A 26534-nucleotide genomic window follows, 5' to 3' on the forward strand; every position below is an offset into this window, starting at 1 on the left:
CATATACATGGTGTCTGTCTCTATTTTAATCAAGTTGACTTTTATGTCTCTCAGTGACATTCTGTACTTATTCCTGGGTATTTTTATATTTTTGATTGCTATTGGGAATTGGGCCTTTGTATACATTATTTCCTAACAGGCTATTACTTGGTGGTCTAGTTCATCATCATGTGCAGGTGATGGAAATGTCGTTCTTAGAAATCCAAGGGACTCTATGCACATTTGTCACATCCAGTAAGGCAGCAACATGGCTGGTTTCAAAGTGAATATGCTAAATGGATAGCTTTTTAAACACATTTACAAAGGTAAGCCTCATTTCTATGAGCATTCCTGCATGTCCACTGCACACATGTGCTCAAGTTTCTCCAGGGCATACACCTAGGGTGGAGAAGCTGGGTGCAGGGAAGGGACATCTTCAGCTTGGGTAGATATTGATAGATTGCTCTCCAAAGAGGAATACCAATCTATTCTCTCACTAGCAATGTCTGGCAGTTTCCATGGCTTTATATCCTTGCTGACACTTGGTATTTTCAGGCATCATGATTTTTTCCAGTTTGATGGGTGTGAAATGGTATCTCATTTTAATTTATATTTCCTTGATTACCACTGAGGTTGAGCATCTTTTCATATGTTTATCAACAATTCTACTTTCCTCTTCTGTGAATTTCCTGTTCATAGCCTCTGTTCATCCACAAGCATGAACTTTCCCTGCATTTATTTTAGTTATAGCACTTTTAAAATAAAGTTTTATCATTTTCTCAGTAAAGATTGTGAACATTTTGGGGGGCTTATTCCTAGGTGTCTTATAGTTTTTGTTTCTATTATAAATGAAATTTCTTCCCCTGATTACATGTTTTAATTGGTTACAGAAACATCAGCAGCTTTGCTGAATTGTCTTATTGGTTCTGATAATTTATTAGTTGATTATGTTGCATTTTCTAAACAAAAGAGACAATTTTTATATCTTCTTTTTTTGGGGTATAATTGTAATGGTTTGAATCTTCAGTACAATGCTGAATCCTACTGGTGATAGTAGAGCTAGAGTGGTCTTGTTCTTGACTTTACTGAAAATCCTTAGGAAATTTAAACTTTTTACCAAAATAGGAAAGCTCTATTCACAATTTTATAAGATATTTTTAAAAATCACAAGAGGTTATTAAATTTTACCATATGATATTTTGGGGTATATTAGCAGCATAATGTGTTTTCTAATCTGTTTATAGGATATTACGTTGAGCCTCATGAAATTGCCAATATTTGACCAGCTTTGACCTACAAAAATGGCAATTTCACATGGTTTGTCTAACAAATAACATTATGACCTTTTCTAATTTTGACACATCCTTACATTCCTGGAATCAAGCCTACTTTGGTCATCTTTGTTTTAATACACAGCTAGATTCAATTTGATATTGTATCTAGAATTTTTAGATCTATGATCATAAGTGAGACTGACCTAATAGTTTCTATTATTTTAATTTTAATTTTTAATTATAAATTGATAAAATTACAGCTGCATATATGTAGAGGGTATAAAGCGATGTTATGATTTGTGACTGCAGTGTGGAATAATTAAATCAAGCTCACTAACATAACCACGACTTCAAATACTTATCATGTTTTCCTAGTAAGAACATTTGAAATATACTCCCTTAGTGATTTTGAAATGTACAATATATTATAACATAATATTTAATATTCACCATGCTGTGCAATAGATCTCATAGAAGAAAACCTTATTCCTCCTAACTGAGGTTTCATACCCTTGGACCACCATCCCCGCATTCCCCCCACCCGCCCCAGCTTCTTATAACCATCATGCTGCTCTTTGATGTCGATGCTTCTACTTGCCTCATTTTAAAAAAACAAGTTGGGAGGTGAATCCCTATTTTTCTCTTTTCTGAAACAGTTTGATCATTGCAAGGACTGATTGTTTCTTGAAGTTTTGTTACAGCTTACCTGTAAAATAGTCTAGGCCTGGGGCTTTTGAGAGAGAATATGGGTGAATTCCAATTTTTTAATAGTAATTGCTTTTTTCTAAGTTCTTATTTTTTGAAATTTGTACTTTTTATCCATAAAAATTTCCATCTCATCTGAGCTTCCAGATTTCTTGGCTTATAGTTGTTCTTAAATATTTTCTTATTTCCATAATTCCAACTATATCTATGATTATGTGCCTTTTGTCATTGCTGATATCACACATCTGTAGCTTCTTTATTCCTTGATCAGTCCTGCCAGGTTTGTCTATTTTATTAGTTATTTTTCAAAGAACTACTTGATTTTGCTGATATTTGCTTCTGTTCTTTAGGTTTCTTTTTCCAGTCATTTCTGCCTTTATTGCTGAAAGTATCTTTCTTCTACTTCCTTTGGATTTATTCTGTTATATTATTCAAGCTACCCAAATCCTTATTTATTTTTAACCTAGGTGATATGTAAGGGACTAAGAGAGATATATTAAAATCTTCCATGATGACTGTAACTTCATTAAAATTTCCTTACATTTCCAGAAGTTTTTATTTAATTTATTCATGCTATGTTATTTGGCACATAAAGTTTTACTGTGGATTGATTATACATTTTATTAATATAAAAGAATCCTTTTTCATTTCCTTATGAGATGGGGGAGAAGTTCTCCAATTGATCTTACAATAATCTGATTTCATTTTCCTGTGGTTTGCCATCTTCCGTTCATTACCTCCATTCCGTTTTTTAATTGGGTGATCATGTTTTTCATCTCTATTCAATCTTTCCTCATCTCAGATTGCTCTGTTTTCATTATTGCCTATTTTTGTGTCATAAATATAATATTCTCTCCAATCCTGTTAAGAATACAAATTAGGAGCCTTTAAAGTATTTTTCTTTTCTCTGTTGCTTACAGAGGGGCAATTAGCTCTGATTCCTCAGACAGGTGTCTTACTTCTGATCTACTGAATATTTACACATATCCGTTTAGTTTTCTTGTGGGAACGCCATGCAAAGTGAGAATGGAAATGGGGAATGGAAAACCCAGTAGTCTCTAAGAGGAAGAAAAAGAGCTAAACCCAAAGAGGCCGAGGCAGGAGCCTTTCCTACCCCTGGTGCTAAAGAGTACATGTGTGTATGCATGTTACATGTGTGAGCATGTAGAATCACCCTTGGCATTACCCTGCTGTACCTGGCTTGGGAACAAAAGCCAAATGAAGGCCAGAATGTCATGTCAAGAGGGAATTGGCTCTGTGTGGTCTCTCAGACCTAGCACATCTCCAGAGGAGCTAGCAGGATTGAGATCTGGTCCCTGCCGATGGTCCATGGCGTGTCCTCAGCCCTAGGCTCTGCTGCTCTGAGCTAGGTGGTCTTAAGTCTTCTTAAGGCTTCTAGCACTGAATCCACAGGCAGGATTTCACTTCACTTGTGTGATTTGTGGTTTGATCCCTTTCTCAATCTGGATTCTCTCTTGGGCATTTCATTTGGCAGAAATTTCTTTAAGTTGTATGTGAAAGGCACCCTTGCCTAATTTATAGTGCTGAGATCACATTCCCCTGTTTTTATGTCCATTTAGTCATTCTAATGGGAAACCGTAGAGGATGAAATTATATGCATGTGCTTCATTTCCTATCTTGAGCTGGAAGTTGTCTTTCCATGCCATTGCATTTAAAGACCCTTCCTGTCTTGCTCATGCCAGGGTAGCAGCAAGGATCAACTGGCAGGTACCAAAATAATAAGAGTCAGGAAGTTTTGGAGTGGGAGGGGGTGATGTTTAAGAAATCTGCAGTTATTGAGGGCAAGGAACAGATCTTGGGTCACAAATGCAAGAAAACAGGCATCTCATGCGTCAGAAATGCAAGACCACAGAAGGTTTGGAGGGTTAGTCAGATGCACAAAATACTGCATCTTTGGAGATGAGTAAAGCACAGAGGAGGTGACAGGTTTCCCTGGTCAGGAGTTCAGGTGTACATCAGGGCTTCCTTGGAGAGACAGTCAGGTTCTCAAGATTAGGAAGGTGCCAGTGGTGTAGCAGGTGGGTCAATTACACCAGGGCAAGAGCAGGATGTTCTTGGAGTTGACTCTTCTGCTCTCCTTCTGCAGATGTCTGTGTCGAGGTAGACTAGAGTGACAGGCTTGAACAGCAGGGCTGCTGCAGCAGATGGTGGTCGCAGGGCAGTTGTGAATCCCATTTGGGAAACTACAACTGAGAGTCTCTTTTATTTCTGAAAGAGCTCTGGTACCTATTGATGGCTTAGGTTCTCCCTCAAGAGGGCAAGCAGCCCTGAGGAAGACAGAACAGGAAGGTGATACATGTCACCATCCCTATATCCCTGCGTACCTTGTCCTTCCTCCCCAGGACCTCGTTCTAGAAGTTCTGTGGTCACAGGGTCCCTTGGATGGGCTTTCAGCCAGGTCAGAAGCCACAGCCTAACCTTCTGAGAACTAAAGAGGCCTAGACACAGGAGTAAGATGTTCTCTGCCAAGAACGTCAGGCCCAGTATCAGAAGGCTGGGTGGCAGGGTCCACTGGGCAGGTGACAAAGTCTGGGAAGGTCCTCCCTGAGAAACACAGGAATTCAGGCCCTTCTCCTCACAACCATGCAGGACTACGTGGGGTCCTGCCTCCTGCGAGAGCCCCCCTGATCTCTGACCTAGGTTTTATGCCCCGTGTCTCTCCTTTCTTACCCTGACTGCCTCAGGAAGTCTCTCTTCTGCCTGCCTATTAAGCTGTTCACCTGACCCTGAGGCCAAACCGCGGCAGTGCAGTGGGTATACACACCTGTTGACTATGTCTTAAGTGCTACTCTGAATCTAGACCACTCTAAGTGAGAAGCTCAGGCACTGGCCATATGCCATGTGACCTCCAGCAACCTAGGAGCCATTTCTGCTGGCACTATTGGCCACATGCACAGAACCACTGCTCATAACTCCTTCAAAGCCTGAAAACTGCAACCTATGCCTCAAAGCCACCTTTCTCTGCTGACGGCCTTCATCCAAGAAGGCCTTTGCTTTGTCCAGCTCACATCACTTCCATCTGTGTCACTACAGAGAGGAAGTCCCTTTGGCCCCACTGTCCCAATTGTAGCCCGTGGGGTTCTGCTGTTGGTGATTAACAAATGGATGGAGGGAAGAGCGGGTCAAGGGAGATGCCTAAAGACATGGTTGTCAGAAGGTTACGAAGCCGTGTCTTGTGCTCTCTTGTTTGGAGAGGCACACTGTGTTTACGTGGGGCTGGAAAGTGGAGGTCAAGAAGCCAGTGGAATTGTTCTATCCTATTTCATGCACACCCAGTCCCACCCAGTCATCTCATGAGCACATCTTCTTGGGTTCAAAAAGGATTAGGTAAGAGTGAGAAACACCTTTCTCTCTCTCTCTCTCTCTCTCACACACACACACACACACACACACATACAAACAAGAGGACGTATGCCCCAGCAGGTGGGCCATGATGTCATCTGTACATAAAACGGACAGCACATTTATCACATCTAGAGAGAATCCAAAAGGATGTGGATTTAATGGTTTCTCTTTGGATTTTCCAGAGTAGTGGCCTCTGGTTGTTTCAACTTTTTCTAGTGTCAGACTTCTCTGGCTACAGAGAATAATAAAACTATATTACTATAGAATAAGCTAAAAAATTCCTTAACCTAGAATGAAAATGGACATACTATGTGTGAGATTTTCTTTATAATCCATTTTATTAAGGCAGCTCTTTAATAAATTCTCTAAAGTCAACTCTGATTACACACACACACACACACACACCCCCCACACGTTACTGGAGATACACACTTAATCACACACATACAAAGAAATATAAGATATATGTATGCTCAGAGTCTTAGCAACTCCCTCTTTATAACCCTCTTTGTAATCCAGGTCCTGTCATTTCTTTCTCTTACGTATGTCTTGAATTCACTGTCTTTAACCCCACTGCCACACAGGCCATCATGAGGGCACACTGAAGCTACTGCAGTAGCCCAGTAGTCTGCCAAAACGCATACTCGAAACATCAAGTGCACATACACAAAATACACGGACACAGGTATGTACAGACACAGAGGCCCCAAACCACATGAATACATAGATACCAATTCACACACATGGGGAAATGTAAATATAAAAGAATCCATATCCACAAACACATAGCTGAGTAAATGAATACACACATGCACACATACACACATTCTATGAGATCTTCGTTATCTGTGTTGATGGTCAGGGTTCACAATGAAAAACCAGATCCATTGCTGCTCTAACTGAATGTATTGTCATTTCTTGTTATGCAGTCAGCCCTTACTCAGTCTCACGTGTACATGATAGCAGGCAGCTTCTAAGCAAACTCTTCTAAAGCCATATTTTTAGACACTCACATACCTCTCTCTTTTTGGTCCTCACTTTCTCCCAGATAAGTGAGGACCCTATCTTGGGTCTCAGGAGGAAAGGAGAGTGTTTGGATAATTCACACAGAAACAGAGGAGCGTTGACCACACTTTTGCATACCATAGCACACACACTCTATGAAATTATCAATTTTACCTTGAGGACATCTCCTTCCGAGAGTTCGAATGCCCTGGCTTTCAGCTGAATCCCCTTTCCTGGCTGGGTCTGGATGGAGTAGATGCATTCGTGATTGTTATTGTAGTTCACAGGAAAGTTGGGGGACAGCAAAGTACCCTGAGTGCCCGTGACTGAATTCCCACACTCAGCTGCAAAGAGAATCACAACAATCGCAGATTAACTCCCGGCAGCTGCACCCAGAAAACAACTCACAGTTCTGGAAAACCTTACAAAGATGCCAAGTGGTTTGCCTGTCTACCTGCCTGTGCACCTGCCCATCTGCCTGCCTGTCTACAGGAATGCTGATCAAACTTCTTTCCAATACCTTCCTACCTATAGTTCTGCCGGGTCTGTTTATCGCTTTCATTCTGTTTATCTGTCTCTCTTCTGCAGAAACAGAAACTAACCCACCAGGCACATTTACCATCACAGTGCTCTAAAGCAGCCGCTCCCCGCACCTGCTCCCACGGTATCATAGCAACAGCAGTGACCGAGAGGAGGAGGCTGGGGAGGAGGGGGCAGTTAAGTGAAGAGAGACAAAGCCTTTCGGTATCAGAGGATAGAAACTAAGTGGGGACAAGATCAAATAATAATCGCTAACCCTTTTATGCATGACACCATGACAGACACTTTACAAGGAGCAGTTATTAGTCATAACAGCCAACCCCGTAAGGTAGGCACAATTAGCCCTGTTTTAAAGATAAAGAACATGCTACTTAGCAATTCACTCTACGTCTCGCAATTCATGACGAGGAGGGGACTGCGAACTCGCTCTCCTTGGTCCTGGAGTTCAGGACCCCCGAGGCTCTGGAGAAAGTTTTAGCAGAGTTTCACTGACCCCTCTTTCATTCAACAGCTGATGAAATCACACCCTCCCCTGGAAATCTGTTTCTCCTCCAGAATTAGTCATTCTTTCCCCATTGTTCCCATATCTTTATTTATAGCAGTCATCACATTTTGCTTGACTTATTTGTTAACATTTCTATCTGCTGCGCTGCACTGTGGATCCTCTGGGGCTCGGGCATGTTACTGTCTCCACGACACCACTCAGTGCGTGGGCAGGGCATGCGCTGAGGAGCCATGCGGTTGGCGCTCTAAGATCCTTAATAACCATGAAGCCCCTCTCTGTGCTTCCCTGTCTCAGAGCACCTGCCGTATTGCACCCTGACTGCTTGCTACTTGCCTGTATCCCCCACCCAAACCTCGAGTGACGGGAGGGCTAGGGTCATGCTTGATGAATCTATGACTTTCCAAGGCTTAGCCCAGATCGTCTGTAAGATAAATATTTACCCAGTGAACGAATGAATGAGTATGGAGTACACTGACCTCAGAAGATGTACAGTCCTAAAAATAATTAGGTTCCGGAAGGATGTAAATACAAGTCCAGATGGCAGGCCCATCATTTGTCTGGACATATGGGGAATCTGGCACATGTCTTGAATCTCTGAGGTTGCTGGTAGCAAGTCTGTTTTCTCCAAAGCATCCCTTAGTGTCCTTACTCTAGGCACAGTCCTTGGCTGGAAGGACCCTGAGGTTGACCAACGGGCCACTGCTCTGACCATACAGTCAACTCTAGTTGCTCTAAGCCAGGAGTGTCCTGGGCTGAGGCAGCACAGATGAGCCCGTGGAAATGTTCAGAGCTGAACCTCCCGTGGGCTAAGTGATAGGCTTGTGTGTTCTCTTGCCCACAAGGCTGTTTCCTAGTCTTTGGGGACCATATGTCCCACCACCAAGTCCCTACTTTTCAACAGGCCCTACTCCCTGGGTCCTGCTCCATTCAGTTTCCTAAGACTTTACATGGCCCTACTTTATTTATGTTAGAGAAGAAATCTAACTTTGCAGTGCTTTAAACTTTGGTTGTTTGCAAACCTACCAAATATCAAGACGAATGTGCTGAGCTGGGGCATGAAACTAAAGGGGCAGTGGTGGACAGGCACCTGGGGGCAGTGGAGGCTGATAAGTTACGTAGATGTGTTTTCAGAGTATGTATCTTTCCTGGGCTCCCTCAGATGAGGGTGGGGAGGGGTTGCTGAGGGCCATGTGCATTTAGACATTCATTACTCTGTCATAGCACAAGGGCAGCCCCTGAAGTATCTCTCCCACCATTCCCCTCCATCTAGGCAGAGGCCCGTGGTGTAGTGGGATGACCGCAGACTTTGGAGGTAGACAAGTTTTACCAACTCTCTGACCCTCAGTCTTTTCATCTGCCTTCATCTGGACAGTAACAACATTCGTATCAGACTGTGGGATAAATGCATGAGATTTTATGTGCAAGACAGGGAAACATATGGAGAGTGGTTGCACATAGTAGGCCCTCAACCAGTATCATTCCTTCTCTCTTTCTCCAGCTGTCCTAGGTGAATGTATGCAGCTTACTTGCTTCCATTTGGAGCCCACGCTTAGCAGAAAGCTAAGATGCTCATGGGGAGCATGTGTTACCTGCCCGAGGTTCACAGCACCCTCACGGCTCCTGATGCCTCTTGCCCTCTGCCTAGTTCCCTTAAACATGGGCTTTGGCATATCTTTGGACCTCCTTCCTGGCCCTACTTTCTGCGTTATAGCTTTGTGTCCCGACTCTGCCATGGCACGACCCTCTCCTCTTTCCCACATGCCCAACACCTCCATGAGGAGGGGCTGAGAGCTTCAGATGTGGCCAGTCCTTGGCCAATCCCAGGTCTTTATGCCCTGCCAGGCCTTTGTCCTGGGCACCAGAGAGTTCAGGAGGGTAGAAGGACATGGCGCTTGCTTCTGGGAGAGTTTCCAAAGCAACAGAGGAGGTGAGCAGATGCACCAAGAAACCAAACACAGGCGTAAATGGAAACAAATAAATGTTCCAGAGAAACAAACAGTCACAGGCACAGGAAAGTGCCACTGCTGATTCCAGCATCTGTGACTTCTGTCGTCCCATTGGAAGAGGTCTCGTTAAGGGCAGGGGCTCTATCTCATCCTTCCGTGAGGGGCTCCTGAGGCAGAGGGTTAGGTCTTCTCCACCACACCAGGGCTCCCAAGGACAGGGCCATGCCCCCTGCTACAGACTGGGGTCCCCCGGGGTCAGGGCTGTCTCTTCCATGTTGAATTCAGGGGCCCCTGAGGTCAGGGGCTATGTCCTCCTGCCCCAATGTCACACCGTGAATTAAAGCCCAGGGCTGTTCATCTCCTTCTCAGCTGGAACGTTCCTGGTAACTGTGTGGGCTAAATCATCCAATTTACACCTACAGTGCGTGTGGCAACTGGGAGCATCCCCCGGTGGGCATTCCCACGGTACCTCCAGCCCGAGCCTCTGCAGCAGGGCTGGTGGTAATTAGAGGTGATTATAATTGCTGTGCGTTATTAATAACATGTGAAACAGAAGACAAATGTAATAATGAAAATATTGTGAGGTGTCATGAACAAACAGTAATTGGAATAATAAGTTAAAGAATGAGTTTATGTAATGAGATCAATGAGGCAAGAGCTCAAGGGCTGTGTGCATCTGTGGTCCCGGATAATCCCATTCAGGAAGAGATTCCCCCAGAACCACTTAGCTGTGGACGTTTCCCAGACGCTGAAGCAGCTGCCAGCTCCCGGATACAAACTGAACCGCCCGGGGAGGCTCCGTGTGTGTCTGAGCGTGCGTGGCCAGGCCAGGGTGGGTGGGTGCCTTGCGGCATGGTTACAGGAGAGGAGGTAAACTTTGGGGTTATTTAATTGGTCAAACATAGAATTCTGTAACTCTTTGTCTTAAGGTTTCCTCTTTGAGATTGTAAAAGTTCATTGGCAAAATAATGATAATTCGTTATTGAGAAATAATAAAAAGGTTACTGGCAAAATGACAATAATTAAATGGTACCTCCTGGTTTATGTAAGTTATGTCATTTAATCTAGAATAAAGGCTGTGAGTTGGATGCTGTTATCTCCATTTTTTTTTTTTGTCTGAGACAGGGTCTTGCTCTGTCACTTGGGCTAGAGTACAGTGGTGTCATCATAGCTCACAGCAACCTCAAGCTCCTGGGGCTCAAATGATCCTCCTGCCTCAGTCTCCCGAATAGCTGGGACTACAGGCATGGGCCACCACGCCTGGCCAATTTTTGTATTTTTTGTTGAGCTGGGTCTAGCTCTTGCTCAGGCTGGTCTCGGACTCCTGGCCTAAAGCAATCTTCCTGCCTAGGCCTCCCAGAGTGCTGGGATCACAGGCCTGAGCCCCCACACCCGGCCTGTTATTTCCATTTAATGAACAAGGGAGCTGAGGCTGAGGGGGTTTACTGACCTGCCCGAGATCTAACTGCCGGTAAGTGGCAGAGTGGAGACTCCACCTTGGCCTGTGTGACTGCATAGCCCAGGCCATGCCTACCCTGCCAGCCTGTCTACTCTGTCCTCTGCAGGGCCCGAGGGTTCCGTGGGGTCATCTCAGGCAAGGCTGACTTCATCGGCTTTTGAGATGCTGGTCCCTTTTTCAGTCAGTTTGGTGTTGCTTTTACCTGTTCTGTGTATTTTTATGGGGTTTTCTGTACTATTTCACTTTAAGCAAGTTCCATGGCTAACAGTGAGCATGGTGAGTATTCTACAAATCCAGCCAGTATTTCATCCAACCCTGCATCTTCAGGATTGGGCAGGCAGAGCCATGACCCTCATATGTTAGGCACAGCCAGCCAGGGCTTTCCCCTTCCTCCCCTACCCTCTGGGCCTGGAGCTCTGAACAGCCTTCTTTAGAGCTCTCAGGAGGAAGCAGGCAAGGCCTGGTTCCAACCTCCCCCAGCTACCTTGGTCAACATCTCCTGTTCTCCCTGTCGCTGGCTCCAGACCGGCCTCCCAGCTGTTCCTCACACACTGAGTGTGCTCATGGCTTGGGGTCTTGGACCTCTGCTCCCCCTTCCCCCAGATATCTGAGTGGTTGGCTTCTTGAATTCCTGCAGATCTCTGCTAAAATGTCAACCCATCAGAGAGGCCCTTCCTGTTCACTCTTCATAAAAGGGCGGCCCTACCTTCAGCACAGTCTGAGCTGACAGTTTTCTGTGTCCCTCCACACTGCCTGACGCGTTACACGTCTATGTGTTTATGGCTTGTGCCCCCACCCCCAGAATGTGGACCACGAGTGGACAGACTTTCTTTGTCTTGTTCGCTTTCACATCCCCAGAAGCTAGAAGTGTGCCTGACATGGCATGGGTGCTCCCTAAATGACCCGACTCTTGGCCTCGCTCCTCCCCTGCTGGACGGATGGTTTTCCTGGGGAGTCTCCAAGAGCGAGCACCCCCATCAGACTAGTCAGAGCACACATCCACCCTACCAGATGGGGACTCCCCTCGGGAAAAGCCATACCTCCTCCCTAAGGGCCCGCCCAGCGCCCATCTGGATTTCTCCACCAGAGGCGTCCTTAAGCCATGGGTCTGTGTGTTAAGGGTGGGGAAGTGAGAGAACTGAAGTCAAGTTCAAGTGCATGGCCCTGTGGACACACTCTGCATAGTCAGTTTAGTCTACAGAACAGTCCCATGAAGCAGGTATTGCCATCCCTGGTTCACAGACGAGGAGGCTGGGGCAGAAGGAAGTTAGGTCACCTGCCCCAGTCTTGCTGCAGGTAAGTGTGGGCTCATTCCCTCCTCAAACCCAGGCCTGTTTGCCTCTCAGTCCGTGCGCGGTCCACCACCTCACGCCAATTGACTAGAACCTGGCCCACCCCACTAGTGAAGCAAAATGAAAGCACGTGACCACCTACCAACACACCTTGGCAGAGGCGAGCTCCACAGGCGCCGTCTGCCCCCCAGGCACGTGATGCGGGCGGTGCCCTCCAGACGGTACCCGGGGAAGCAGGAGAAGGTCAGGGTGTCGCCCACGCCAAACTGCAAGCCCTTCCGGATGCTGTAGGCCGGGACCTCGGGCTCCTCGCAGGGCTCCAGGTCGTACTCTGCAAAGGAAGGCAGTGGGACAGTCGGGCTCAGAGACATCTTGGGAGATGCAGAGCAAGAAGACGGGCACACTCAGGCCTGAGTGCCAGGGGGACAGCCAGAGACAAAGACAGACAGAGAACAGAAGGCACACACGCTGGCCCACGATAGGCGAAGAGAAAAGAGGTGAGAGCTCAGAGGAGCAGAGGCAGAGAGAGAAGCGGGGAGGCACGGGTGGGTGGTCTGCGCCCTGCTCCTGCCAGCAGCGGGAAAGGGCACAGCGCTTCCAAGAACAGGCCTTGGGGCTCACAGACTCTCCCGCCTCTTTTCCTGGGCACTGAACTAGATCAATGCAACCGGCTGGTTCCAGAGGGTCAGAATGTGTGACCCAGCCTCAGGCAACTCACATCGGGGAAGAGACTCTATGCCTCAGTGACGCTGGCACTTGAGGCAGATGGCAAGCATGACAGGTGGCACTTTTGAGCCAGGGACCTGCCTGGTGCCTCTAGTGACAGCATAGAAGTAAGCAGCCCCTCATCCCCAAGGCCATCTTCCTTCTGGGACGCAGTCCCCCAGGGCTCTGTACGGTGAGGAAGAGGGTCTCATATGGGTGGAGGCATATGGCCGGATACGTCCCATCAGTCAGGCCAGCCCAGGCACATGGCAGGTGGCTTCTGCATTGAAGGCCAGCGCAGGGGTAGAGTTCCTAGAGGCCAGATACCTCCTGCCCACCCCAGGAGGGATCCATCTGCTATCCGTGGTCCTGGCTGAGAAAGGTGGGGTGCTCTGGGGCACAGTGGGACAAGAGGAGTGGGGAACACAATACTAGAGGAGCCCAGCGTCCTCTTTCCTCCCCAAATGCCAAATGTAAGAGCTTTCTTTTCAGGATTCCTGAACATGAGATAAATATCTAGTACTACTAAATTAGCATTGATGAGGAAGGTCCCAAATGAGACTAAACCACCGTGATATGTTAATTTCAAACCCCCTTCTTTGAAATTGTTTTAAATTGCTGGAGTTGTAAAATAGTGGAAGTGGAATCAGGAGAAAAATTTGGAATTACCGGGGCAGGAAGGGATTTTGTGAAGTCCTCTAGTTCAACCAGCTGGGTAGGCCATGTTCAAAGTGAATCCCAAATACCTTCAGAGAAGATTCCCAGTGAACCTGCTAACTCTTTCCAAGACCATTATAGGGAAGTTCTTCCTTGTGTCTAACTTCAGTATCTTTTGCTGTAGCACTGAGATCATTCTGCCAGAGACTGGAGAGTGGATTCACATCCGTCTTCCTAGCAGGAAGACCAGAGACTGGCGGCGGAGTGAGAGAGCGAATGGCTCCACGATCTCTTCTCCTTCCCCCCCACCCAGGGACCATCGCGCTCTTTACCTGAGAAGGTGATGTTGAATCCTTCGTACGACATGGAGAAGTCAGAGATGAAGCGGACCTGCGCGGTGAAGTTGCCGTAGAGCCCGGCGCTGATGGGAGCCGGCAGCCGCGAGCCAGTCAGCTGCCTCAGGGGCTGGGTGAAGCTGCCGTTCTCGGTGATGAGGAGGTAGTCGTGGCCACTCTCCAGGTGGAAGGTGTGGAAAGTAAAGAACACCCCTGCGGAGAGACCACAGGGTCAGGTTGGTGACGGCGAGATGGCTGAAGACGGGATCTGTACAAACATTTCCAATTTGCAAACGTCTATCGGTACGTGTGACTACAAGCACACATTGATAAAACGTACGGGCGATTCTAATGAACGAACCTGAACACGCCAGTACAGGAAGAGCCAGCCACGGAGAAGGACATATCTCTGTGGTGTCAGAATTTGAAAGAGAGATTTATGGCTAGGCCTGTGAGAATGCTTCATAGCTGTTCATTAATTCATTCTGCAAGCATTTGTATGTTTGTTGAGTCCTTGCTACGGGCTAAGATCCAGGGTTAGGCGAGGGGAACAAGACATTAAATGAATAGCTGAAGTCCAGAGGGACGCACGCTAGAACGTAAGCAAGGTAGCTCAGTGTGCCATGGGGTAGAGTGACAGCAGGTGACAGCAGAAAGAGGGGAGTGTGGGGTGGCTTCACCAAGGGGTGAACCTCTGACGTGGCTCTTAAAAGGAGGCACAGGACTTGACCAGGTAAGAGGAGAAAGAGCGTCCCAGGCAGGGGGCCCACATGTGAAAAGGGGCAGAGGTGCTGTCGATTCCAGGGCTCAGTGAGCAGCATGGCGTGGCTGGACCCACTCAGCAGAGATATGTGGAATTGAGGCTGGAGAGGTGGCCTGGGACCAGACCCGACACCTTTCTGGAGGTAATGAGAAGCCGTTCTATCCAGAGTGGGTCAGGTTTTAGTTTTAGCAAAGTGTTGGTGGCTGTGAGGAGGATGAAGAGGAGGCAGAGAGATCAGTTGGAGTGGCAGCTGCCCTGCACTGGGTGAGAGGGCTGGAGATGGGCATGAGCCCTGGGGTTGGGTGGACGGGGCAGCAGGCATTAGACACGAAGGAGAAATGCCAGGACAGCTGGGAGAGTGCCGACCTGAAGGATGGCGATGTCTTTTGTTACCTGCAGAAGGACATATAGGAGGTAGAGGGACAGGGTGGAGAAGAGGAAGAGACTTGGCTTTTTCAGCATCCAAGCAGTGGTATCTAGTGGCTACTGCAAGGTCAGATTTGGAAGTTCAGGAATAAGGAGGCACCGCAGAGGTGGATCTGAGAATCACTAGCAAACAGGCGATATTTGAAGACATAAGCATGAGAAGCGGGCAGAGGGGGGTGGGCAGAGTGAGAGTCAGAGGAGGGAGAAGGGAGGGGAGAAGTGACAGGGAACAGGGGGCAGGGAGAAGGAGGAGCGGAAGGGGAGACGGGCCAGGAGCAATCAGAGAGGGGAAAGAGGGAGGTAAGAGGCCAGCTAAGGGGGAAGGGGTCAAGAGAGTGAAATAAAATCAAAACAGCAATACACATTAACATTTCAATCAATAAATATCTGGTGCCACTGTCCCGTTTTACTTGCTCTGTAGCCAGCCTCTGTCAATTGGAAGGAAAATATGAAAACTCAATCCTGCCAGTAACCCTATGACGTGGGTACAGTAATTATCATTATCTCCGTTTTACACAGGGATTGTGGTTACGTGTGCCCACACACATGCTATACTCCTGACACATAGACACGTGTGCAAATGAGAAAATTGTCCTCAGTCTATAGAGCTTGGGAAATATATTCCTCTTCCTCCTACTTAGAACACCGAGCCGGGTGGAGAGAGGGTCAGACACAGTAACAGGCGGAAACAAGTTGATTAAGCGCCACGCTCTGCACTCTGTTCTCCTAGCATGCAAATACAGCCCCTCCGAGGAGTAAACATTTGGCCAGGATTCTGAGGATGAGCAAACAACTGAGATGAAACCCCTGGGTTTCCCAGCTGTGCTGACTGCTTGGGGCTTTTTGGGCCATTGTGAGAAAAGAAGATATTGTCACAGAACTAGAGATGCCCCATGTTGGAGTTTGAATGCAGACTTGACGGGACAGATGCACACACATGGATACTTCACGGGAGCGAACCGTGCAGGATCCTGTGGACGACAACAACGCCGGGTGGGGGCCAAAAGAGCAGGGCAGCGGGAAAGGCCCGGGCTCGGGAGGAAGACAGGCTTGCATCGAAAGCCTGTCTATTAGCTCAAGGGTCTTGGCCAAGGTTGCCTAGCACCTCCTGAGTTCTAGGGCCTCGGCTGTAGCATGTACCTGGTAACATCTCCCTCACAGGAGACATCTAATTCATAAAGTGGAGAGTAGTTGGGCCAGCAAATGCAAAGCACGCAGTACAGTGCCTGGCACACAGTAGGTGTGCAACAGTAGGTGTTCTCTTTGCTTAGATCATCTAATTCCCAGATAGCCTTACGGGTTAAAAGAAGCCAGTTCTGAGGTCTCAGCAAGGGGACATTCTCAGGATTCCTGAATTTGCTGTTCCCCTGGGCTGGACATGTGGCAAGTTGAACTATTCTGAATTTCCCAAAGTTTTGAGTTTCCTGAGCTGTGCTTCTGCCTGTTAGGGAGCAATCAAAGTCAGTGGCTTAATAGGTCTGTTAGCCTGAGATACTTTTATAAACAGAGACCGAGGAATGCCCTCTGGAGAAGGGTCTGGGCTCAGCTCAATTCAATTCATATCACCAAATACTTCTCGAGTTCCTTATTGCCAGGCATAGAGCCAGAAGCTGGGGAAACTGCAGGAAACAAGATAGACCCATCTCTCAAAGAGCTCATAGTCTGCTGGGGAGACAGATGATGAGAAGGCAAGTTCTGTACAGTGAGGTAGAGCCTGGAATTGAGGAGGTGCGGGATGCTGCGGGAGCCCACGGGAGAGAAGCCAGTCCAGATGCAGGGCTGGGGACAGGGCTCAGGGAAGCTCCTGAGTGGAAGTGAGCCCAGAAGGACGAAGAGCAGGCCAAGCAGGGGCAGTGGTAGAGATCCCCATTCTCCTTGCTTGAGGAGAGGACGCGTTCCAGAGAGAAGAAAATCGTGCAATTGTGCAAAGCTCTAGAGGAGAAAGAAAGCCTAGCAAGCTCTAGGAAATGAAGAAAAGTTCTAGGGAGGGCTTGGAATGAGGGTGAGGGAGGTAGGCAAAGCCCACGGGGCTGTGCCAGCTATTTTACAACCTAGGGCTCTATGCTACAGGTTAGATGACACCTTTAAATGTCTCTAAGGGAGAAGCAATTTGGTCATCTATCCATGACCTCTTGTTCATTCCCTGCAGAGCCACCTTCATCCCAGCTAGTTCCTGGTCCTCCCTGCAGGCTAGCTTAAGTCTCAACCCCAGGACACCTTCCTGATCCCCAGCTGGGCTCCAGATGCTTCCCCACCTCTAGGTGCTCTATCACACGTGGGCCACGCTATCCTGACATCTCCATGCAGGCTGCCTGTCCCTCCCACTAGCCCATGAACTTCCTGAAGGTAGGCAACGGCAGAGTGGCTTGCTCAGCTGTGTCTTCCTAGCAACTTGAGCAGTGCAAGTATCAAATAAGCATTTGTTAAATAGTTGATGAGCTGCATTGACTTCTAGGCAAAGACACACATAGCAATGCATAGAGGAACATACCCCCCTAGAGTCACAGATGCCCAGACTCAGAGAAGACCATGACCACTACAGTGTCCCTCTAGGGTTCATGAGGGCTGCCCTTCTACCCCTCCGGATGCCACAGGGCAGCTTCTGGCTCCTCAAACAGCCTCCTCTGACCAGGCTGGGTGGAAACAGCTCTGCAGGATGAACAAGGGCACTGTGCCTATCCCTCCCTCCTTAGGAAGGATACCGTGGGAGGATGGGGACAACCCCAGGCCTCACCTTGAGAGTCCAGCCCTGCCCCAAGAAGCTCTGGGCCACCCTAGCCCTGGCTTGGGCAGGACTAGTAAAGGCCATACTGTAGCACGTAAGTACATGTGGTGGGACTATAAATGATTTTTCTTTCAAATTTTCTTTTGCATACAAATAGTATATTTTACATGTAATATATGTTTGTTGCTCAAAATTAGAAAAAAGGCAAAAGAGGAAAATAAGAGACAACTAGAAACAACAGCTTGAGGTATCTCTTTTCCAGGCTGTTTTCTATGCATACAAAGATGTCTTATAAACTAAAAATATTCTTTCAGCAAACTTCCTTTTTTACTTAACGATGTATTGCAACCACCTCTCTAGGTCTTTAAATATTCTTTCATATTATTCCTTTTAGTGGCTGCCTAGTATTTGATTCTATGGCTGTCACATACGTTTATTTAACATTTCCTTATTGATGGACATTTGAATAGTTCCTAATTTTTCAATATAATAAATAATGCCTTAGGGGACATCCTTGCAGCTAAAACTCGATGTACAGTTTTACTTATTTGCTTCAGATAACTTCCAGTAAGTGGCATTGCTGGGTCCAAAGGCATGTACAGTTGGCCCTCTGTGTCTGCGGGGGATTGGTCTTGTTGAACTGGTTGGTGACCTCCCCAGGACTGGGGGTGTTTAGGGAGAGGGTGTGTTGCCACCTTATGGGGAGTGATTTAGAGCAGATTCCTGCACTGAATGGGATTTGATAGCAGCCCTCTGTGTCTGCGGGGGATTGGTCTTGTTGAACTGGTTGGTGACCTCCCCAGGACTGGGGGTGTTTAGGGAGAGGGTGTGTTGCCATCTTATGGGGAGTGATTTAGAGCAGATTCCTGCACTGAATGGGATTTGATAGCTGGCAACCTCAAGTCCTTTACAGTATACTTTTAAGGCCTTTTGTTCATCTCACTGAACCACCCTCTGGAAAATTTGAACCATTTCAGACAATGTCAGCAGGGAATAGTATTTCCGTGTCCACACTCTTCCCCAGACTGTTAGCATTTTCTTTGATGACTTAAAAAGAGAAGTGGTATTTCATTACCGGTTGAAATTGAATTTCTTTAATTATAGTGGGGTCAATGTTTTTCCATCATAAGTTTTTCTTGGGTCTTCTACACGTTAATGCTTCTAGATCAGAGGTTCTTAACAAAAGGCATGCATCAAAATTACTGGCAAAGTGTTCTGAAAAAAGAGATGCCTGGGCTTCCACCTCCAACACAGAAAAGCAAAACCTCTAGGGTGGAGCCTAAGCGTTAGTGTATTTTCCAAAATGCAAGAACCACGACTTTAGGTGAACTTTGGAATAAGCTTCTGAGGGTAGAGGCCATATCTGCCTGGTTACTGCTGATGGCCAGCCCTGGTGTCTGCCACTTAGGTGGGATTTAGTAAGCATTTGTTGAATAGAGAGTATAGCAATTGATGCTTATGTGTAACCAGCACTACTATTCTGAACTTGGACCGTGCAGGCTAGTGAGGAATGTGAAGGCCTGGCATCAGAGGAGTCGGGTTATGCAAGAAGGGACCACTGCTTTCACTATCCGAAGGGTGGATGAAGAAGAGGGAGCAGAGGTGTCTGATGTTTCTCCAGGACACAAGACAAGGAAACAGGTTTCAGATACACCTGATAGACAGTATACATAAAAAGTGATAGACTTGTTGAACTGGTTGGTGATCTCCCCAGGACTGGGGGTGTTTAGGGAGAGGGTGTGTTGCCATCTTATGGGGAGTGATTTAGAGCAGATTCCTGCACTGAATGGGATTTGATAGCTGGCAACCTCTAAGATCTCTTCCAGCATGGAGATTTTCAGATTCTCAATAATATTTATTGAGTTCTGTGATTCAAAGAGATGGGAAAGTTCTGGAAGTTTTTTTGTTGGTGGTGGTGAGAAAAATTCAGACTAAGCCCAGAGGTCACTGTATAGGGAGATACCCATAGAGGTTGCTTTGAGCTGGGGAACTTGGGGCCCTGACCGTTTCACACCCCAATACCTACATGCTAAGGATCTCAACACTCACCCTTGCCATGTGATGTTTCGATAATCCAGGTGCAGTTCAAGTTGTTGGGGTAGAAGTCAGGGAACCCCGGCGATAAGATGGTCCCGCTGGAGCCTTGAATGAAGCCACCACAGAGAGCTATGGAAGGAGCGAAGAGGGCAGTGAGACTGGAGAGGCTCAGGGAGCTCACCCCAGGACCCTCCTGGGACCCTGCCCCCATCTCCTCTCAAACCCCCTGCCCTCACTGACGGGGTGGCGGAGTCAGTGGCCCTGTGAGCTCCTGGTTTTTCATGGCGGGAAAGGAATCTGCCACGTCAGCGCCCCCTCATGGTGCGCCTCACCTTCACAGCTGGGCAGGGCCCGGCTCCACTGGAAGTTGGGCTCACACTCCAGGGGCTCCCCGTCACTTAACGTGTAACCCGAGTCGCAACTGAAGGTCACCAGAGCGCCCACGTAGAAGTCATTCCCATGCCGCTGCCCATTTACGGGGATCCCTGGATCCAGACAGTGGTCCGACTGCAGTGTTATAGCTGGAAGAGAGAGGCCACAGCTGGAACAGACAGCTCACTGTCACCACAGAGGGACCCCAGCTGCCTCGCAAAGAGGGAGAAGAAAGCCCTGATTAATAAAAGGTAGAAGTTGCTAATTACCAGCTCAAGCAATGTGGCTGTCAGTGTCTGCTGAGAGGGTGTCTAAAGACCTATCCCCCAGAGAAAACAAGCCGGCTCAATCATTTGTTCATTCCTCTGCTCGTTCAGTAAATAGTTGGGTGTCCACTGTGGTTTAGGCGCTGAGCTGAGGCTTAGGGATACAGATATGAGTAAGGAAATGACTCTGTCCGCATGGCGCTCTCAACCCTAACTTTCTATATGGGTCTACAAAGTGCTGAAGTGACACGGATGCTTTAAACGACGGGGATGAAAGCAGAAGGTGACGAGAGAGGGCGAGTGCATGCGGGAGATGCCAGCTCACTTCAGCTTCATGGTCCGTCAGATAGTCTGTCCGTGAGTGCCCAGGAGAGTGACGCCCAATCAGCTGCACACGGAACAGGCCATGAGGTCTGCACACAAGGACACTGCGTGAAGGTCTTGAACGACTCTAAGCTCTCATGCCCCTGAGGGATGCTGGGAGTGGGGGAGCGCCTTCCCCAGGATACGGCCTAAGCGAGAATGCCATGGGGATGCGGCCAAGCTGGGGCCTATGGTGGAGCAACAGTCCCCAGACATTTCACCCTCCCTGCGCCTGCGCACTGAGACTCACTCTCGTAGCGGAGCTGGAAGCCGATGTCCGAGTGACTCTTGTCGGTGGAGAAGAGGAGGTAGAGGTAGTTGCTGGTGCTGATGAGGAACTGGGGGACCTGGGTCCCATGGTAAACCCCGATCAAGGGCGCTGAGTACGTCCGCCCGTCTCGTACTTCCAGGGTGTCGTAGTTGACCTCGGTTTTAAATCTGCCGAATGATGGAGATGAAGACTTCTTGAGAAACTGAAAGTTTACTAATTTACAAATAACAAAAGCCCTGCCTGACCCAGGGCTTCAGAACAACCAGCCAGATTTTGGCCTGCTGGGATCTTTAATACAATCGCGCACGTTCCCTGGCCATGCGGAAGGACCTCCTCTACTCTGGTCAACGCTGAGCTCCTCCTTCCACTGTGGGGAGCAGCTCTCTCATTCTCTCTGTGGCCTGGGCCACGACCCCTCTTACAACCTAGAGGCACAGTGACTTGTCACATGGGGTCAGAATATTCTAGGCCAGGGGTCAACAAACCAAAGCCCCCAGGGCCAAATCTGGTCTACAGCCTGGAGAGCAGAGAACGGTTTTTACATTTGTAAAGAGATATTAAAAACAAAAAGCACAGAAGAATATGCGTCAGAGATCTGCAAGTGGGCAAGTGGCCCACAAAATCTAAAATATTTACCATCTGGCTCTTCACAGAAAAGTTTGTGCACTGTTATTCCTGGCCAGGAACACTTTTGTCTGGAAGGAGTCCGTGTTCTTATCTGGGTGGCTGCTTTCTCCACCCAAGGGGCACAACCAGGGTGGGAGCTAGAAGCGGGGCATGTGAGCAGCGTTTGGGGCAGAGGTCAGGGAGGCTGCTTCCTGTATTAGGAATTTCCAGGTGAACGCCCCTCAGGAGCTAATGCCATGCTTTAATCTCTGATGGTGTCTGTCTGCCCACAATCCCTTCTTGGGGGATGGAGGGGGTGGGGTGGGGGCTCTGACAATGCAAATGATCCCCCAGCCTTCTCTTCGCCCCTCCTGCCATAATCCCCTAAATAGCGCCAACCAAGCTCACGGGCAGAGCCAGGGAAGCCGACCCACTCAGGGCAGTCGGGTCCAGTGTTCTGTGACCTTGCTGACAATTAGGCACCAGTGCTGGTCCCCAACCCCCCGTTGCAGGTTCCCTCCCACACAGCTCCACAGAAATCACCCCCTCCCCCCTCTCCCCCAAGGCTGTGGTTACAAGCACCTGTCGAAGGTGATTTTGATGGGGTAGCCGGGCTGGGCTTCGATCACCCAGGCGCAGCTCAAGGCGTCCTTGTAGAAGCTGGGCCAGCCCGGGGAGAGGATGGTGCCGCTGGCTGAAGTCAGGTGCCCGCCGCAGGGAGCTGGGGGGACAGAAGGGAGAGAGGCAGCTTTCTTGGGGGGACAAATGAGCAAATAAACCAAAAAACCTCTCTATAAAATGTGTCAGCCAACAAGTATTGTTTTTGTTTTTATAGAAAATTGTATAAACTATAAACTGCGAGTTTTGTCTACTGAGCTTTTTATGGCTATGTCCAGTTATATCCTGTGGAGTTTTAGAAGCCAGAGGGGAGAAACGAAAAGAATCCGTTAAGCAAAGTACTTTTGTTATTCTAGAGGGGGCAAAGTATAGCTAATATTTGGGTCACACTGGTTTTTTCTTTGTTTCTCTGTCAACTGTCGGGCTGAGGCAGAGGCATGAACCCAGCCCACCTCCTCGCTCCCTCCAGCACTGGAGAGTGGTCGGGACCCTAACGCTCAGCTCAAGGCCGTGGCACTGCCTGCTCCGCTGTGAGCCCCGGGAGGGCACGGACTGCCTTATTCGTCTCACACAACTCAGCATCCCCAGCACTTAGCACAGTGCTCGGCAGGCAGTCGTCCCTCGGTGATTATCGGTTGGACGAATAAATGAATGAACGGCAGGGTGAATGAATGCAGTCCACGGCAGGTAATGCCACGAGACACTGGGGGGGTCTAGGCACAGCTGCTGGCAGTCTCTGGTCTTGCCAAGCCTGTTACCTCAGCCCCTTGCTCTCCGTCTGTCCACACACCCCGGCATCCCACCTGGGCGTCCCCATTCTCTGCTGCGTCTTCCCCACCACCCCTTCCTCTTCCTGCAGCCAGACCCTTGGCCCCCGGGCTGGCTGTTAGAGCTAGTCCTCCCCCAGGGCACATTTCATGGCCCATCCCTTTGGAAGTTATACACGGCTGTGTGATTGCTTTGACCAATAAAATGAGAGCCGAAGTGAAGCATGCTGTGTCCACGCAGAAACTTTAGGAGCCAGTGCATGACCTGCAAAGTTTCCCTTTCCTGCCTCGGTGACTGTGGAAGCAAGTGTCCCATCCCATCAGCCAGGGCCTTTGGGTGACTCTGAGGAGCAGACACTCTGATGGCTTGTGCTAACCATGCAGCCTCAGTGGTCTGTGTGAGACACTAAGTTCTGTCTTTAAGCCACTGGGGTTTGGGGGTGTTTGTTAACACAGTCTAGCCCAGCTCACCCTGAAGAACATACTTCCCCAAGGCTGATGATGGGATGATGACACCCACCACCAGTGCTGCTGCCACTGTCATCACCACTGCCCTTGACGGAGAGCTGACTCCACGTACACAGTTGTGTTCACCATGCACAGGACAACCCCCCCTGCCAGGTTCGTGCTGTTATTGCTTCCTAAGGAAGCTGAAGCTGATAGAAGTTAAGTAACCAGCCCGGGGTTAGCAAGTCACAGAGCCTGCATTTTCCCAGGCAAGACGGCACAAACTCAGAGATCTTAAGCTAAGCAGCCTCTCTGTTTTAAAGGAACCAACCTCTGCTTCCTTTGGACCCTCTTACTGTAGAAATATCAGATGCCCAAACTGCCCTGAGTAAGACTGGGGAAGGAATAAAGAGCAACACAGCACTTCTCTCTCTGCAAAGTTTGTAGATTTCCACAGGTGATCAGTTTCATAAACTATAGCCAAATGGAGCCCACCCTTCTTCTCTTAATTCTATAACCTTCTGAAATTATCTAAAATAGTTGTCAAGCATTCTTAATAGAAAATTATATTAGGAAGTTTAACAATAAGATAATAATGATAACAGTAGTAGCAGTCAACTCATACTGATGACCTACTCTGCTAATTGCTTTATGTGTATTATCTCATCTAAATGCACACATTTATAAAGTTATTATCCCCATTTTACAGAGGAGAAAACTAAGGCTAAGTAGGTTAAGGGACTAGATCATGGGCACAGAGCTAATGAAGTTGGAGCTGAGATTTAACCTCAACACTTGTATCTCTAAATCCCCCTGCAGCACCTAACAGTACGACAACCACAGCTGGCAGTAATGAGCTCGTGTGTTTCAAGAGCTTACTACATGTCAGGGCTTAACGTGGATTATCCTTGTGATAATTGCAACACTAAAAGGCACATGCTATTATTATCCTCATTTTATAGGCGGGGATTATTGCCCCATTTTCAGTAAATTGAGGCTTAGAGAAACTAAATAATTACATAGTGCCTATATGAAACACTGAGAGAGTAAATTGCATGTGTATTGTCACTTCCTCAGTAACCCCCGTTTTCAAAACCCATCCATCCATCTCACTGCAACCACTAATGCTTTCCTCTCCCTCTCCAGTGGGCATATGAGACCTTGGTGGTGGGGAGGGGCGTGCCTGTTGCTCCGTCTCAGCGTCCCGTGCAAGGACTGAGTGTGTTAGCAGTGAGGAGGGGGCTCTTTTCTTGGCTCCAGTTCAGCACAGGCTCAGCCTCTCCGGTTTCTGGACTGTGAGCTCTTCGTTTACTTTCCAGGAAGCCACAGGTCACACGTCACTGCTGCCTGCCTAGGCTACTGTCATCTAGTGCACACGCATCAACAAAACCCCAGCTACAATCTCCAGGGAGAGAAACTCAATTCCTTCCTCTGGGCGTCACCATTTTGTTTTCCTTCTCTGCTCTGTTGTTTCATCGCTTTGCCTAGGTAATCTCTTCTTGTGCTCACGTGATTGTCAAATGACCTCTCTGTTTGTTCAGCCCTTCTCTCTCTCTCTCTTGTTCCCCTTCATATGCCAGAGTAGTAGTTGCCTGGCGGGGGGATATTGGTGGGGGAGGATTCCTAAATGCAGTGTCTTTTCAACATTTGAAAAGATGTTCAACCTCACTCTTAAAAAGAAAAATACATATTAAAGCTACAATGAGATATTATTTCTCATCCATCAGATAGACAAAACCCTAAGTTGAATGACACACGTAGCTGTGAGAAACCAGGAATTCTAGTACCTTGCTGGTGAAAGTGCAAAATGGCACAATCTCTAAGGAGAGGAATTTGGTGACACCCTGAAAAATTCATATGCATTTACTCTCCGACCCAGCAATTCTAGCTCTAGAACTCGACCTCAAAGATACACTGGAAAAAATATGAAAAGACATATACATATTTATATAGCACAAGGCTATATAAGGTAGTACTGTTGTAATAGCAAAAGAATGGAAATAGCCCAAATGTTCTTCAACTGGGATCTGACAGAATAAGCTGGGGTAATGAGCAAAATGGACTATTTATGCAGCTATAAAACAAGAATGAGGAATATTCTATATAATGTCATCGGGTGGTCCCCAGAATACACTGTTAATTGAATGAAAGCAAGATAGACAATAGTGGGTACAATATGATTCTATTTATCTAAGAAAGAGCTAGGGGACACACACATATTCATCCATATTAACAATCAATGAAAGGGTAAACCAAAAACCGAAAAGATTACTCGTGGAAGGAGAGTGGGAACAAGGTAGACAGAATATGGACAGAACCTAAACTTTCTCAGAATATACCTTCTTTTATAGATTTAACTTTGGAACTATATAAATATTTTACATAATTAAAAAGAAAGATTAAATTTGACAAGCAATTTCTAAAAATTCAAAAGCGCAGTGAAATAAATGAACACAGGTTCATTTGGTGGCATAGTCACATGTGAAGAAACTAGTTAAAGAGATTTTAAAACATAGTAATTTGATAGCCCATCCTTAGTAGGATATAAGGACAAAAACAACTGGAAAAAAAAACACGCCCACCCCAAATGTAAACTATTCTTAGTAATCACATGCTGTTGGTAGTATTGGTATTACTATTCTCAGACCTTGGGTATGTTGTATGAAATGAGAAATTATGCTGGTGGTGTTGGGAACTGGGATTTTCAGCAAGAGTGAAAGGAGATACAGATATGAAATCAAGGAAGTTAAGTAAAAAAGAAAAAGTGTTTTTACACTTGAAATGAAATGAATTCATGATATATTTTATTTTACAAAGTGTTTCCTGGCTGTGTTCATTGAAAATGCTTAGAAACAAAGACCAGCTCAATAGGAATAAGCACCCCTAGTGTACCGATTCTACATATCAACTTCCACGGAAAGGAACCAGGGCTCCTTGGAGAAACCACTGATTCTAGGTCAGGGACAGAAAATGTACAAGATGAGGCTGGGCCAACTTTAAAGGGCTCCCAGTAGCCAATGAACAATTTGAGTATCCATTAGAATAACAATTGCAAGGGATTTAAATACATAAAATATATTTAAATCCATTGGACTGTAATGATGT

The 26534-nt window shown here is 47.3% G+C and overlaps 1 protein-coding gene across 1 annotated transcript in view; it reads right to left on the reverse strand.

Annotated features, from left to right (window-relative positions):
* CSMD2 (CUB and Sushi multiple domains 2) overlaps positions 1-26534 on the reverse strand; it is a 571373-nt gene that overhangs the window by 167104 nt on the left and 377735 nt on the right. The window contains 7 exon segments of the mRNA XM_069477647.1: positions 6504-6673; positions 12214-12402; positions 13766-13981; positions 19732-19848; positions 20052-20240; positions 20971-21158; positions 22180-22318. Of these exon segments, the coding sequence (XP_069333748.1) occupies positions 6504-6673; positions 12214-12402; positions 13766-13981; positions 19732-19848; positions 20052-20240; positions 20971-21158; positions 22180-22318 (1208 nt within the window).

Source organism: Eulemur rufifrons, chromosome 8, assembly GCF_041146395.1.
Source record: "Eulemur rufifrons isolate Redbay chromosome 8, OSU_ERuf_1, whole genome shotgun sequence".
In the NCBI taxonomy this organism is placed as follows: Eukaryota; Metazoa; Chordata; class Mammalia; order Primates; family Lemuridae; genus Eulemur; species Eulemur rufifrons.